General features: G+C 41.0%; 1 protein-coding gene across 1 annotated transcript; it reads left to right on the forward strand.

Moving 5' to 3' along the window:
* The first annotated feature begins 369 nt into the window (after positions 1–369).
* LOC144270436 (thiamine transporter 2-like) lies at positions 370–14631 on the forward strand. Its single transcript, XM_077826909.1, has 5 exons — positions 370–519; positions 939–1755; positions 8017–8209; positions 11438–11579; positions 14476–14631. Exons 1-5 carry the CDS (start codon positions 370–372, stop codon positions 14629–14631), a joined length of 1458 nt encoding a protein of 485 aa, XP_077683035.1.
* The last annotated feature ends 1762 nt before the right edge of the window (positions 14632–16393 follow it).

The raw sequence follows: 16393 nt of genomic DNA on the forward strand, positions 1-16393 counted from the left end.
TTCCTCAAGCATTAACTGACTGAGAAAAATTTTCTGTGGTCAATTTGGTTGCCATTCAACACTTGAGAGAATAATGCAACTGAATTCCATAGCTAAAACTCTTACAAGCAGTCTTTTGTAGGCCCTTAAAATCCTGTAAAACAACAACAAATTGAATGGAATTTCAGTGTGCATTTCAACAAGAGATGTTCACTTACACATTTTTAACAGGAGGAGGCACTCGTTTTCAGTGTTCAAGAAAGTTTCTTTAGCGTCTGGACCTTTTAAAAATAATTAACTGAATTTTAAAATAGCCTTCAGTTCCAGTGAAGAGCACCTGTCTTCTATTTAACACACCATTTCCTTCACCATATTTTAGTTGGCCAGGCCATGGCTTGCTGGAAGAAAATACGAAGCAGCAGCTGGATTTATCCTACCCTGGTCCTCTGCATTTATGGGTTTTTCTCCCTGATGAGGCCATCAGAACCTTTCCTCACCCCTTATCTAACAGGACCAGATAAAAACCTGACCATTGATGAGGTATGGCTATACACTGCTTTCTCATTATATGGAATAACAAAATACTGAGTATGCTTTATTCTTCAGAAAGAAAGTATCAGACAATCTCATTTACACTCCAACATTTATTACAGAAAGATACATGCATGATATTTCCCCTGTGAAAGATTAGGAGCTCAATCCTCATTTCTGCCCTAAAGGGCCAACTGAGAATTCCCTGACAGAAGGTAATATTCAGGGGGCACGTAGACAGCATATGTTTTAAAATGTTAAGGGAACAAAGATAAAACAAAGATTTTCCTATTAAGCAGCGAACAGGGCAGTATAAGATCTGTGCATCATGCATACTTATATTGCTATATTTTATTAACAGCAATGAGTGTGATGCTTTCTCCAAGTTAATTCACAAAAATCACAGGATTCCTTCCTTTCCCTTCCAGGTTACAAACCAGATTTTACCAGTTTGGACATACTCCTATCTGGCGTTGCTGTTTCCTGTTTTCTTGATTACGGACTATATGCGCTATAAACCCATCATTATTCTACAAGGCCTTAGCTTCATTATTACATGGCTGATGCTTTTGTTTGTCCAAGGAGTGCTAGCCATGCAGCTGATGGAGTTTTTTTTTGGGATGGTAACAGCCACTGAAGTTGCCTATTACGCCTACATTTACAGCGTTGTCAGTGTTGACCATTATCAGAAAGTGACTAGTTATTGCAGAAGCATCACACTTGCTGCAACCACAGTTGCGGCAGTGCTTGGGCAACTTTTAGTGTCTTTGGCAGAGCTATCCTATTTTTATCTAAACGTCATTAGTTTGGCTTCTCTGTCCTTGGCCCTCCTAGCCTCATTTTTTCTACCAATGCCAAAACATAGTATGTTTTTTCACAAAAATCGTATCCCTGAAACTCCCCAAGGAGCAACGAATCAAGACACAATGTCAAAAGCAACCAGCATTAATGAGCAGCCAAGTTGCCAAGAGGACAAAGACACTGCGAAATCATCCGTCCTTTCCAGGACCTTGCCTGAATGTCAGTCTGACAAGCATCAGTGTCACATCCTTGTGCAGTTATGCAAGGATGTAAAGGAATGCTATTCCACAAAGAAGCTTCTTTACTGGTCCCTCTGGTGGGCTTTAGCCACTGCGGGCTATAACCAGATTGTGAATTACGTCCAGGTGTTATGGGACTACAGAGCACCCGCTAAGAATAACAATGTTTATAATGGGGCTGTTGAGGCAGCAGCAACATTTCTGAGTAAGTAAACAACATAGTATTAAAGTTTCAGAGTAGCAGCCGTGTTAGTCTGTATCCACAAAAAGAACAGGAGTACTTGTGGCACCTGAGAGACTAACCAATTTATTAGAGCATAAGCTTTCGTGGGCTACAGCCCACTTCATCAGATGCATAGAATGAAACATATACTAAGAAGATATACACACACACACACACACAGAGAAGGTGGAAGTTGCCATACAAATTGTAAGACGCTAATTAATTTCTACCTTCTCTGTATGTGTGTGTATGTATATATATATATATATATATATATATCTTCTTACTATGTATTTCATTCTATGCACCCGATGAAGTGGGCTGTAGCTTATGCTCTAATAAATTTGTTTGTCTCTAAGGTACCACAAGCACTCCTGTTCTTTTTATAGTATTAAAGTATTTCCTCTAGTAAATTCTAAAATACAAACTATACCAGATATACGTTTTAAATCATGTGTGCTCCTATGATGTGGTTTAAGTCCATTTCATGCCTATTAAGCATTCCACAGTAGGGGTAAGCAGGTTGTACATTCAAATTATAATAGTTCATGTGAAGAACGAGAAGCCTCAAATTTAACACCATGTGTCAGGGTTCCCTCCCCACTTTGAACTTTGGGGTACAGATGTGGGGACCCGCATGAAAGACCCCCTAAGCTTATTTTTACCAGCTTAGGTTAAAAACTTTTTCAAGGCACAAGCTTTGCCTTGTCCTTGAACAGTATGCTGCCACCACCAAGTGATTTAGACAAAGAACAGGGAAAGGACCACTTGGAATTCCTATTTCCCCAAAATATTCCCCCAAGCCCTTACACCCCCTTTCCTGGGGAGGCTTGAAAACAAACAAGATGAGTACAAACCAGCCTTGGATTTTTAAGACCCAAAAAACCCAATTAGATTCTTAAAAATCAGAACTTTATTAGAACAACAAAAAAATAAGAGAACAACTCTGTAAGATCAGAATGGAAGATAATCTTACAGGCAGTCAGATGCAAAACATAGAGAATCCCTCTAGGCAAAACCTTAAGTTACAAAAAGACACAAAAACAGGAATACACATTTCCTCCAGCACAGCGAATTTACAAGCCAAAACAAAGAAAACCTAACGCATTTTTTAGCTAGATTACTTACTAACTTTACAGGAGTTGGAGGGCTTGCATCCTTGATCTGTTCCTGCAAAAGGCATCACACAGACAGACAAAAGCCTTTTTCCCCCCCTCCAGATTTGAAAGTATCTTGTCCCTTCATTGGTCATTTTGGTTAGGTGCCAGCGGGACTACCTTAGCTTCTTAACCCTTTACAGGTGAAAGGATTTTGCCTCTGGCCAGCAGGGATTTTATAGCACTGTATACAGAAAGGTGGTTACCCTTCCCTTTATATTTATGACACTATGCCATGTATTTCTCAAGGGGGCTGACTCTCAAAGTGTAGTCTTTAGCTCGATAGAGTTTTGTGCAGTACTTGGTGGTCTGTGGAGAGCGCACTGATCACATGGACCTTGTGTCCAGCTGCTAAATTCATTCTAAGGAGCTCAAAATGCATTGCTGCCCTGTTATTTTTCCACATGGGCCTTGCTATGTTTGGCACTGGAATGTTATTCATTCATGAATGGGAAGGGACGCTTCTGTGAGACACTCCCTAAGACGACATGGATCTCACTGTGAAAAGTTAAAGAAGTCCTTCAATAGAGTATGGTGCACATTTTGAACGTATTGTTGTGTACGTTACTTCTCTTGATGAGATCCAGGCCAGTGTACTTATTAGAATTAGCTATCAAATGATAGGAAGATCAGTTAATATCAAACTTAGTTTTCAGACGTTTAATACATTCACAGTCAAATTTCAGACTGAAGCATGGGTTTTGGAAGTAATATAGGGTGAGGTAGTAGCATCCCAGAGTTAAAATGCACACCTAGGATTTCATTAGCGGTTCATTGCTAGTTAAGCCTTCTCTCACACATAACCCTGTTGCCTCGCTGCTCATATGAATAAAGGCTGCAAGATAGAGCCAGTGGTCACCCTTCCTTTATAAACAGGAACTTTAAAAAAAACTCTAAGCCCTAATAAGAAATTTCTAAATCCTAATTGGCATGTATAATGTGGGGCTAGAAAAGAATTTTTTCACCAAAAATTTTAAGCGAACTCTACACTCACTATCCTGATGAAGTGGATTATAGCCCATGAAAGCTTATGCCCAAATACATTTGTTAGTCTCTAAGGTGTCACAAGGTCTCCTCGTTGTTTTCGCTATCTTGAGATACTGGAGTTTTAAAAAGGAATTAGGGACCTGGGTCCATTGCTACCCTGCAGCTGGAATAGTTATTTATCCCAGTGCAAAACGAATGCAGAATGCTACCATCCCAATCCAGCAGTGTTTCACACTCACTTTGCACTGGGGTAAATGGCTGCAAGGCAACAGTGAATCACTCCCAAGGTGTTTCCTCAGATAAATTCTCATAACCATTCTGTGTCATGTCACATCTCCAAGAGCCCAGCAAGTTCACACATTGAGCACTAGGGTCTTTGGCCCATCATTTTCCAGAAATGATGGTATGTAAGCAATTGTGATACTTTGCCTGATTAGGAATGAGAGAACACTGTTCTCTGTTGGCACACTATAGATTTTTCAAGACCAATGAAAGGTCTGGCTGGCCTAGCAAGTTTCACAAAAGGTCTGTGGGCTTGGTAAATTCAGTCAGTCAAAGGATTTGCTTCAGGATTCTGACGAAGCTTCTAAAGCCACAAAGGAGTTTGGTAGATTTTAAAAGGACATGATCAAAGCTCAGTGGAATTAGTAAGCTCCCCAGGAAACCGTAAGGGTATGTCTATACTACGAAATTAGGTCAATTTTATAGAGGTCAATTTTTAGAAATCAATTTTATACAGTTAATTGTGTATGTCCCCACTAAGCAAATTAAGTCGGCGGAGTGCATTCTCACTCCCCTGGCTTGCATCGACTCACGGAGCGGTGCACTGTGGGAAGCTATCCCACAGTTCCTGCAGTCTCCGCTGCCCATTGGAATTCTGGGTTAAGCTCCCAATGCCTGATGGGGCAAAAACATTGTCGCGGGTGGTTTTGGGTACATGTCATCAGTCTCCCCTTCCTCCTTCCCTCCGTGAAAGCAACTGCAGACAATCATTTTGCTCCTTTTTTCCTCTTTCTACAACATACCTGGATCGATTAGATAGGCAGTGGGATACTCTGTGCCACCGTCCAAGCTCTCTGGAGGCTTTCATCTGCTTCCAGTTCCGTCTGGAACTGTTCCCTTGGCGCTGGAGACATCAGTTCCTCACTGGATTGTAGACCTAGGCTTGGTCCCTCTGGAAGCGATGCAGTTGATGGGGCTGTTTCCGTTGACTGTGAACCGTTCTCCGCTGGTGCACTATGTTGGCGTTCAGGCTCCAGCTGAGCCTCTTGTGTAGGGTTATAGGCTCCTGCCGGTGCAGATTCGGTGGGGCCCTCTGATGTTGGGGTTGCAAGTACTGGATTCAGTGCTGGCAATGGTTCTGGTGCTGGTTGTTCCGCCGGTTCTGGTTCTGAGACTGGCTCTGTCTGGGTCTCTGTGACTGGATCCACTAGTGCTGTTGCAGATGTTGGCATGGGGTCCAGTTCCATCACCTCTGACTGGGTCCTGATAGAAGTTTCCGGAATAGAGCTAGGTGTGACAGCTTGCTTAGCCGGGCTGCGTGTGACCATTCCCACCCTCTTGGCTAGCTTCACATGATTAACCAAGTCTTCCCGCAACAGCATGGGGATGGGATAATCATCATAAACTGTAAAAGTCCACGTTCCTGACCAGCCCTTGTACTGGACCAACTTGGCTGTAGGCAAGTCAAAAGAGTTTGACTTGAAGGGTTGAATCATCACTTGGACCTCTGGGTCGATTAAATTGGGATCCACAAAGGAATAGGGATAGCTGACACTTGTGCTCCAGTGTCCCTCCACGCGATGACCTTCTTCCCACCCACACTCACAGTTTCCCTCCACTCTGAAGGTATCTGGGAGGTATCTGGGCTTGAGGACCTCTGGTGTGATTCTGGTGCAATGAACTGTCATCTGTTGGGGTTCTTGGGGCAGCTGGCCTTTACATGCCCCGGCTCGTTACATTTAAAACATTGCCCAGCTGACGGGTCACTGGGGCTAGGTGGGTTGCTGGAGAACAGTCTGGCGGGACGATAAGGGGTCTGGAGTGTTCCTTGGGGTTGGGGACTTGGGCTGCCCCCGGTAGTAGGGTGTGGTCTGAGGGTGTCCCTTCTGCTATCCACTCCAACTGCGACTAGAGTTGTTCCTCTCTCCTCCCTCCACCCATTTTGTTCCGGCTTGCCCTGCCTCTCTGGCGGTCTGAGACTGCTCGTATTGATCAGCATAAGCAGCAAGACTTTCTGCTGAGTCCATTTTCTTATCCCATAAACATTGTTTTATATCCTCCTGTATTCAGGAAATATTCAGGAATTGCTCCTGTATCATCAAATCCCGCATTCCTCCAAAGTTAGTTACAGCCCATCCATTGAGCCATTTATTAAACTATCTGTCATCTGGTTTACATAAGCCACATTACTTAGTCCAGGTCTTCTCTCAAGGGCTCTGAATTTTACTCTGTAAGTTTCAGGTGTAACTTGAAATTGTTTTAAAACCAAATCCTTGAATTTATTATAGTCAGAAGCCTCCTCAATAGGCTTCTTATTGAATATGTCCAGAGCTCTTCCAGTCAATTTTGTGACCAATGTGGTCATCTTGTGAGCTTCAGGAATTTGATGGAGTGTGCACAGTCTCTCAAGGTGAGAAAATATTCAGCAATATTACTGGATTCATCATACTGTGGACAGTCGCTCCCATTTGTGGATTGTTGGGGAAGGATTGTTAGGGTTATTCGGTATATTCTGCTGAGCCTTTGCCTTCTCCATCTCCAGTGCATGCTTCCTCTTTTTTTCCTTCTCCTCCTTTTCTTTTTCCTTTGCCTCCGTTTCTCTCCTGTGGGCAGCCTCTCTTTTTCTTTGGCTGCTTGAGCATCCATCTCTGTATGTCTGAGTTCTACCCGTCTTTCATGTTCCTTTTGTTTTTCCTCAGCCTCAAATCTGGCTAATTCCAGCTTCTGTTGAACAGTGCAGTCTGTCATCCTGCCATTTTTGTTTTTAACTAACTGTACACCTGAGAGTTAGAAAGGAAAAAAAACCACACTGGCTTGTAAAATTTTGCTGTGCTGTAACCGGATACTTTTTTTCCTCTGATAGCTGTTCTCAGCCTACAGAAAAATCCTTTTGTTATGCCTGCTGCTCTGTCCCCCAGGCAGAGACACAGAATCTACAGCGGCAATCACCTTTTACAAAACCCTTTAAAATCTTGCTGTGCTTCTGGTTCAAAATGATCCCACTGCTCTGCCACCATGTCAAGGTTCCTTCCCCACTCTGAACTCTAGGGTACGGATGTGGGGACCAGCATGAAAGACCCCCTAAACTTATTCTTACCAGCTTAGGTTAAAAACTTCCCCAAGGTACAAACTTTGCCTTGTCCTTGAACCGTATGCTGCCACCACCAAGCGTTTTAAACAAAGAACAGGGAAAGAGACAATTTGGAGACGTCTTCCCACAAAATATCCCCCCAAGCCCTACACTCCCTTTCCTGATGAAGGCTTGATAAGAATCCTCACCACTTGGTACAGGTGAACAAAGACCCAAACCCTTGGATCTTAAGAACAATGAAAAATCAATCAGGTTCTCAAAAGAAGAATTTTAATTAAAGAAAAGGTAAAAGAATCACCTCTGTAAAAACAGGATGGTAAATACCTCACAGGGTAATCAGATTCAAAATGCAGAGAATCCCTCTAGGCAAAACCTTAAGTTACAAAAAGACACAAAAACAGGAATATACATTCCATCCAGCACAGCTTATTTTACCAGCCATTAAACAAAAGGAAATCTAACTCATTTCTAGCTAGATTACTTACTAACTTAACAGGAGTTGTAAGGCTGCATTCCTGATCTGTTCCTGGCAAAAGCATCACACAGACAGACAAACCCTTTGTCTCCCCCTTTGTCCCCTCATTGATCACTTTGGGTCAGGTGCCAGCGAGGTTATCTTAGCTTCTTAACCCTTTACCGGTGAAAGGGTTTTGCCTCTGGCCAGGAGGGATTTTATAGCACTGTATACGGAAAGGTGGTTACCCTTCCCTTTATATTTATGACAGTTACTATTTACTTTATAGTGTGGCAGATATAAAACGCAACATTCTTATATTGTCTCTCTAGGTTCAGTAACCTCCCTGGCAGTAGGATACGTGAAAATTAACTGGGATCTTTCAGGAGAGCTAGCACTGGGAATCTTCTCTGCACTGAATGCTGGTTCTCTATTTCTCATGCATTTTACTACCAACATCTGGGTATGCTATGGTAGCTATCTAGTTTTCAAGTCATGTTACATGCTCCTCATAACAATAGCAACGTAAGTACAAACCATCATCATGTTGAATTGTTTATGCACAGACTTCTTAAACAATAAAAAAAGTCACATTAGACATTTCTTCAGTTTAAAAATAATGAAGTTAGCATTAGATTGATTACAGCTCATTAGCTCCTTGAATTAAATCAATATATTCCCCAATTTTCATTTTAAGGGGTTGTTAGAATAGTATGGTGGACTAAGACAAGAAAACAAGGACAACAGCCAACCCGTACAAACATATCCATTTTTCCTCGCACAGTTACAAAGTACAACACTGCCTTCAGCTGGGTGGAATGTCAATGGTGTTTGAAAGATGTCATCCACAAGTGACCACAGAATGCAGAAAGAATAAGCCATAATGTTTCTACATAACTGGGAATGTTTCAAGGAATTCAGCAATTAGTTATATTATGCCCTCTCTATTTCAGCTGGTTACGGATATCCGGTGGATATTTATTGCTTTAAGTACATTTGAGATATGATATAGCTATGTCACAGATGGGGTTAAGAGCTACTAAATTAACCTACAGCTATACTTAGGTATATTTACAGCTTGCTGTTAGGTTAATTGGTGCTTTTAAAAAGAACAGACTGATAACAATAAACCCTCAAACCTTTGTTTTTAAGAAAGGGGGAGAGAGAGAGAGAGAGAGTCATTGAATTCAAATGAATTTTGCTTCTGTTACATAGCAGCTATATAGACATCTTCTCAAGGAAAAGCCCATTAATGGATCTCAATTCTTTCCTGATTACTTGAAAGCCATTAGAGGAGTTAAACCTAACACATTTACAAGAACCCTGGCACCCCATCTTTCTACAATCAAGTAAAATGTACAAAATGAACAGAATTAAATAAAGAATGTGTGAAGAGCAGTATTCCTACATTTCCATATGGTAGATACGAAGCACGCATCTGTCTACACAACACACACTCGAGCTAGTGAGGAGCTTTCGAATTAAAGATTTTTCATCAGAAGATCCCAATTCATCAAAACTGAAACTGATCGAAACAGGCCCTTTCCCATTAACAATCTCCCAACTAAAAGAAATGTTGAAAAAAGTTTCAAAGTTGTTGAAATGCTCATGTCAGCATTTCCAAAATTAAATGGTTCATTCTGTGGTTCAAAACAACTTTTATTTTGACATTTTAGTTATTTTATACTAAAAAACAAAATATTTAATCAATTGAAACATTTCAAAATCATCAAAACAAAATGTATCAATTGACCCAATCTGAGGTTTTTTTCTTCCCTCCAGATTATCAATTTGTGAAATTTTTCAACATTAACTTTTCATCTCAATTTAGGACACGAAATTTTTTCAAAATCTCAAAACTTCTCACAGGATAGGAAAACCATTTCACACCCATCTCTCTCTCTCTCTCTCTCTCACACACACACACACGTTTGACACATCTAACTCACTATTCAATCCAGCCTTCTGTTTAGATTGCTTTTTTGTGAATATGGCACAATAGAATTTTGTTCATACAAATATTTGGGGAGGATTTTTTTCATGCAAATACAGCTGTTGATGCATGAATTCGTGCATCCATGCGCACACAAAAGTCAAATTTGTACTGAAAGTGCTTTCCGAGCCATCGTTGATTATTAATCCAGCTAGATGGATTAGGTCAGGGCTTAAATTCAGCCAGAGCTGCCTGGAGCAGAGCTTTGGTAAACATTTTCAACCCCCCTGGAGTTTTCATAGCATGTTGGGGGAGGAGGGGGAGATTGCATGGGGGGCACCAGGAAAGACTCTGAGGATTTAAGCCCTGTCTTAGGTAGGCTAGTGTATGTGACAGGAAAAAAACGAATGTAAAATCTGCTGAACAGCAAATAAATCCAGCCTATTTCTTTCTCTTCCGCAGTCAAGAAGGAATCCAGCTGTTTTTAAATCTGGAGTCTATGAATATGGCCAAACCTAATGCTCATTCTTTGCACAAAATAGACAGGAAACAAATGTCCGAAGATTTCCTAGACCACACAATGCTCCCCTCTGAGAAATTCAACATCCCAATGATTTCTTCAGGCGTTGCTCCTGGTTTTATGAATGTTAGCTCACCCATCGTGTGACTTAACTGACCAATATCACAGCCCACATTCTCAGTGCTGTAAATTGAGTACTCACCATAACGGTTTCCAAAAAACCCATAGGCCCAAATATTACTAAACATACACTGAGGTAGTGCCAAAACCTGCTCCCCAATTTGCTATATGCTGTAGAGACTTACAGAAGGCAACAGTCTTAAATATTATGGGTTCAGCAATAGCAAACAATGAACAAATTCTCCAACAGAGGTTGGTCTAACAACAGACATTATTGGACCAACCTTCTCTCTCTCATATCTGGGACCAACACGACTACAAACACTGCAAACAAAAAATATCCTGACAGGTACATGGACAGTTCACAAACAGGAAAATGGGGGAAATCTGACAGATGGTTTGCCATGAAGTTCAACCAGCTCTACCAAAAAAATGGAAGCCCACAATAAACCTAATAAACCTATCAGGAACCTAATAAATATCCTATGTCCAATAAAAAAAATAATCGACATACTATACAATGTATTGCTAGAATTACAAGCAAACTTTCTGAGTAGAAGACCCAAAAGATACAATTTTACAAAGAAAAGTTTAAAATAAATGCAAAGAAAAAAGTTGAAGGGAGAGAAAAAACTTACAGGAATTCAGCAAAGATAAGAAGTAATCAATGCCACTCTCAAACCACAGACCTTACAAACCAACTGGCAAGAGAAACTCTGTTCTTAAGAGGTTCTATTAGATCCCATAGGGCTCATCTGAGCCAAGAATGGAAGGATAATCTAGAAGTTTGGTGATAGCCTAGGACCTGGGAGACCCAGGTTTAATTCCCTGCTCTCTCATAGCCTTCCTGTGTAACTCTGAGCAAATCACTTATTTCCTCTGTGCCTCAGGTCTCCATCTACAAAATGGGGATTATAGGCGATACCTCTCCTCAGAGACTATGGTAATATGGGAGGAGGGGGCATGTAAGGACAGAGAATGATAGTCAACATGTTCAAATACACCTTGCCTTGTCTACACTAGGGTGTTAAAATATGTTAGTAACACATTGTAAAATGACACCTTTTATCCTAGCCTAGACATACCATTCTGTATGTGAATTGTCGCTCTTTCCCAAGGAAAAGGAAAGGGAATACATTCATATTCCCTGCAGTTTAACTAACCAACCATTTAATTTTAGGTTTCAGATTGCTGTCAATCTAAGCATGGAACGCTACGCTTTAATGTTTGGATTCAACAACTTTGTCGCACTGGTGATTCAGACTATTATAACTGTAGTCGTAGTTGATTCAAGAGGTCTGGGATTGAAGATAGTCACCCAGGTAAATAGTATTATTCACTTCACATTTACTGTTTAGTTAATTCAGTTAGTGTCACATGCATCTTAAACCTGTAAAAGGAATCCTTTGACATCGCAATTTCCAGTTTGAGCAATCATAATCCACTCTTCTTTTGTCCTTTCCCTTGTGTAGACAGCACTGAAGATGTAACTTGGTCACCAGCTTTGAAAGTTTGCCACTGTGTTTTTACATAAAACTCATAGGTTAGTCATGGTCCCTTCCCTCCCTTAGTAGCCCAGATCCACACTCTAGGATCCCATTAAACTGACCCTTTGATTTTTTTTTTTTTTTTTTTGCAGTATTACCTGACCCCAGACCAATTCATGACTGAGGAGGTAATACTGTTGGGCTGCTGCCAACTTCCTCTCAGTTAATACAACTAACCTAGCACCCACCCTGCTGAGAAATCAACATAATCTCTAGCCACAAGGTGTCATGGCAGTTCAACAGCATAAGAGGTAGCCTGGACCAAGCACAAAACTAAGCACAAGGGGCTCCTGCATTCTAATTCCATCTCTGCCGCAGACCTGCTCTGTAGCTTAAATCAGATAACTCTACCTTTCTGCCTCGAGTTTCCCCATTTGTAAACTGGAGTAGTAATACCTACTTATTACATAGGGGTGTTCACTGCGCTCATTAACCCAGTCCTACTTCTACTAATGTCAACTGAAATTTTGCCTTTGAGTACAAGGGCAGCAGAATCTAGCCAAAACCTTGGTAAATTATTTTTCCCTCTTTGAAATCATCACCATACTTTCGAGTTGACTGAATAGACGTAGAAAGGAGCCTTCAGTAACTTGGCAGGAGAAGGTGGTGGTGAGAAGAGCGACAGAATCAGAGTACCAAAGTAGGAAAGTAAAGAAAGGGTAGAACTGGCTAACATGCACACTTTGAGTGGTTGACAAAGGGGGCAAGACACTTTGAATCTCTGATGGGGGAACCTGTATGATAATTGCTGTACCCTTGAAGCTCACAGCCACACCACACAGAGTAGGAATACATCCAACAGCACAGAATACTTAGGTATATAGAGTATAAAGCTATTTGAGTTGGTACCCAGCCTCTTACAAAGAATGCCATGGGATCTTTAATGACCCCAAGTGGCCAGAAACTTGGTTTTATATCTCGTCAATAGACTTAATCCTCAGCTGGTGTAAATTGCCAGGGCACCATTGAAGTCACTGAAGCTCTGACAATTTACACAAATTGAGCATTTGATCCTAGAGGCAGCAGGTTTAACAAGGTAAGAAATGCTACTCTGGAACTTGCATGTCTGTCAGACTAATGCTTTCATGATGCCAACTATAGACACGATACACATTGACAAACATAATGGAAAAGGCTTAAGCAAACAAGTGCTCCCCATATTGTTACCTAAAGTCATCAGATGCTTCAGTAACACAAGAAAGTCCATGGAGAGCTCGCTTTTGAATATGGAAAAGAAAACAAAAACATCTGCTCTGTTAGTTCCAATCTTTACCATGTTCCCAGGTGAATGTAGAGAGTTCCCTCAATGACATCTCAGACACAGCAATTCCACATCACTTTTGCTGGCCCTCTGGGCTCCAAGAATACCAAAAAGGAGTTCAGATACCATTCAGCAGGGGTGTGACTTCTGAGTTTAGATATATTTTTATTAGATGGCCTTGAGGTCTCTTGGTTGGTTAGCACAAGCAGGCAGAGTTCCTGGAACAATGACAAGCACGCTGCAGATTCCACCACCCCTTTTGCTTTCCTAGAGCATAGAGCACCCCCTCCTGATCTTCCTCTCAGGGTTACTTCTGCACAGTAGCTCGATAATACTATTTACCTGCCTGGTGGTTTTAGCAATGAAGCTACATTATTGCCTGACAAAACTGATGGAGGAAGTAATATAATAAACGGGTGGAGGACTCAAACAGGGCATTATGGAACAAAATATTGTCCAAAATGCTAAAGACCCCTTGAGAGTTTCTTTTCACAGCCATTGAATGAAAACTTCAACAATATAGAGGCACAAAAGCAGGCTTATGATGTATTACTTTAGAGTCATTTCTGTTGCTCTTAATAAGTTCTCAGAGCTTTACATTTTTCACAGTATTAAAAGCACTCCTCCCTCCCCGTTCACTGTGAAAGGCAAAAAAAAATTGCTTCCTGATGTATTAAATTTTGATCTACTGTACGTTCAAGGTAATAAGTGCTCTAAGACTCTGTACATCTTGAGATCCTGAAATGAAGATACATCTACAGTATACCTTTGATTGTCTGCATATCATGGGGGAATGAAGAAGCAATCAATCACTTTTGGATAATTAGAGTTATCAGTGTAATTTATAAATGTTTGATGTGTATAATATTTGTTTCAATTAACAGTTTCAGCAACTGAGGTTTGTATGAACAAGGTAGAACTGTATAATTTCCAATAATCCTTATACTATAACAGGATAGAATATCACTGATATCATGCAAACAAACAGATCTTGTGTTCTCCCAATCCTGGACCATATTGATACTAGTCTAGTCTCCAGCATAAACTAGTGACTCTCTGAAGGCTGCTCGCCCTTGGCTGTCCATACCCCCAAAGAGCCATTCCAGTAGCTGGACATTGCCAGAGCCTAAGGAAATATTTGGTCATGCCTCTTTCCCTCACCACACCTTTATGATGCCTGCCAGGAGGAGCAGGGGGTTGGTGTAGGAGCCAGTATGACACCTCTGCATACCAAGCATCCACTGGCATCTGGCAAGCCATCCAAATCAAGTTTGTGCTTGCAGAAATTTAGCTATGACATGGGTGAACGAATTGGTAGAATCTATATACTTAATAGTTCAGAAAGATGTGGGTATTTCTCCAATACAATATGTGTGTTTTACCAGTTCTTCTGCATTCCTTTTTTTCCAGTTCCTCATTTATGGCAGTTACTTTGCAGTAATAGCTGGGATTTTCCTGATCAGAAGCATTTACACAATTGTCTCAATCAAATGCAAAAGGGAAACACGGAACTTCTGCAACGGACCTCAGAACATTATGGAACAAGGATCAGAAACCAGATTATAACTAGCTATGCAAAGATCTGTGGCTTTAATGACCTCTCAAAAATGCCCCTGCTTGCAAAACTCTTACTGAAGTCAATGAGAGATTGCAGTAAGGGGAGCAGCACTTCGTCCTTCATGTATGCCCCTGCTAAATCACAACAAACTTACTCCAACCAAAAGAATTGGCTGATATAATTGAACACCAGATCTTCAGCTGGTGTAAATCAATATTGTGCCACTGATCTGAACTGACCTACCCGAACGTTATACCCTTCTGAGGGACTGGCCCATCATCCTGATATTTTGCCAAAAAAAAAGGAAGAATCTGGTTTGATTGGATTCTGATTTATTTACACAACAGCATAACAATCTCAATCTATGTGTTATGCAAAAATACCACGGTTCTTTTTCCCTCCTTCACTCAGGCTTTTGAAAAAATTGTAAATGGGCTGCTTTCCATTCCAAAAGGCTATTCCATTTGGCAATTCAGCTTTGCTGCTCCAAGTGGGATGAGGGTTTTGCTCATACCTTCATTCAGGGTAGATCCTTGTAGCCTCCTACCTATGTATATCCCTGTAGGAGTGGGGTTTTATATTTGTATTTCAGGTTTAATAATGTAGTAATGTATTTCATCCTGCCAGCCACCCATTTTGAATAGCAGAAAGGAACGACTCTCTGGAGGATTGGTAGAAATGCATCTGACTGACTGCCAGTGACTGCCAGTGTCTGTACTGATGTTAAGGCAGGGACAGACCAGAACAATCCTCATGACAGATTATGGTCACCCTTTTGTTTTAGGATAAGTTATAACATCTACTATGGTTTCCTATATGTATTATAAATTAGGCACTATAGTTAAATATACATTTCTTTGTTTTAAGGTTTAGTAAGTAAGAGACAGGATCTTGTATTGTGTCTATGTTAATGAGAATAGAGGAATGTTGAAGGTCCGGGCCACAATGTGAACTGTTTTGATTACAAGATTTAGTAAGGTTTAATTTACAATGCCTTTCTTGCTCAACATAAAGACTGCTGTATACCTTTGAAGGTCTCTGTAAAAGACTGTTTGTGTGAATGAGGAATGCATGCATCAGGAAAAGATAAGGTGTGAAGGCCATTGTTAAAGTCAGATGGTCAAGAGAGGAAGAGTGAAGAAACTTAAGGACATTAGACAGAACCATCAACACACATCCATAATGAAGGAAGGGCAGATGATGACCCTGAGGTAGAGGCTGACACCCCTAAAGACAAGACAACTGATTAAATTGAAACCAGGACTGGATGACCCTCTTGGAGGTGTTTTGGAATGCTAACATCAAAAGATAACACCAATTAAAACCGGTTAAAAACTGACACAGCAAAATCCATGGATTTCGACAGAGAAAAACAGGGTGCTTGGCCATGGGACTTTGGGTTCATCTTGCCACAACTCCAGAAGCATCGGATCGCAACTGACAGAGCCCAGCTCCCCTCTGCGACCAATCTGGCTGACTACTAGATTGATCCAGACTCTGGACTGGTAACTATAATCATCAACTGGCTGGAGGGAGGGAGAGAGAGAAAAGTATATGCTAACTGCTGTAATCTCAATAAATGCGGTGTATTGCTTTCTTCCCTGAAAAAGATCCCATGTGCTTCTTATAAGCGTAACACCCCATCCTATGCCTGTAGAAGAATTACTGCCTCTACACCCCTATAACATTCCTTCTTAGTTTTGTATCTGTAATGCTGTTTCCTCCCCTCTACCTTGAAGATCACTCTTGAAAATTGGGCCTTTCACTCAT

This window comes from Eretmochelys imbricata, chromosome 9 (assembly GCF_965152235.1).
Source record: "Eretmochelys imbricata isolate rEreImb1 chromosome 9, rEreImb1.hap1, whole genome shotgun sequence".
Classification (NCBI taxonomy): domain Eukaryota; kingdom Metazoa; phylum Chordata; order Testudines; family Cheloniidae; genus Eretmochelys; species Eretmochelys imbricata.

What these genes read in the sequence shown, in the direction of transcription:
- LOC144270436 (XM_077826909.1), top strand. Translation starts at nt 370, where the DNA reads ATGGCTTGCTGGAAGAAAATACGAAGCAGCAGCTGGATTTATCCTACC. An exon ending in AAAACCTGACCATTGATGAG is followed by an intron (nt 520 to 938) that starts GTATGGCTATAC and finishes TTTCCCTTCCAG; the next exon opens with GTTACAAACCAGATTTTACC. An exon ending in GATTGAAGATAGTCACCCAG is followed by an intron (nt 11,580 to 14,475) that starts GTAAATAGTATT and finishes CTTTTTTTCCAG; the next exon opens with TTCCTCATTTATGGCAGTTA.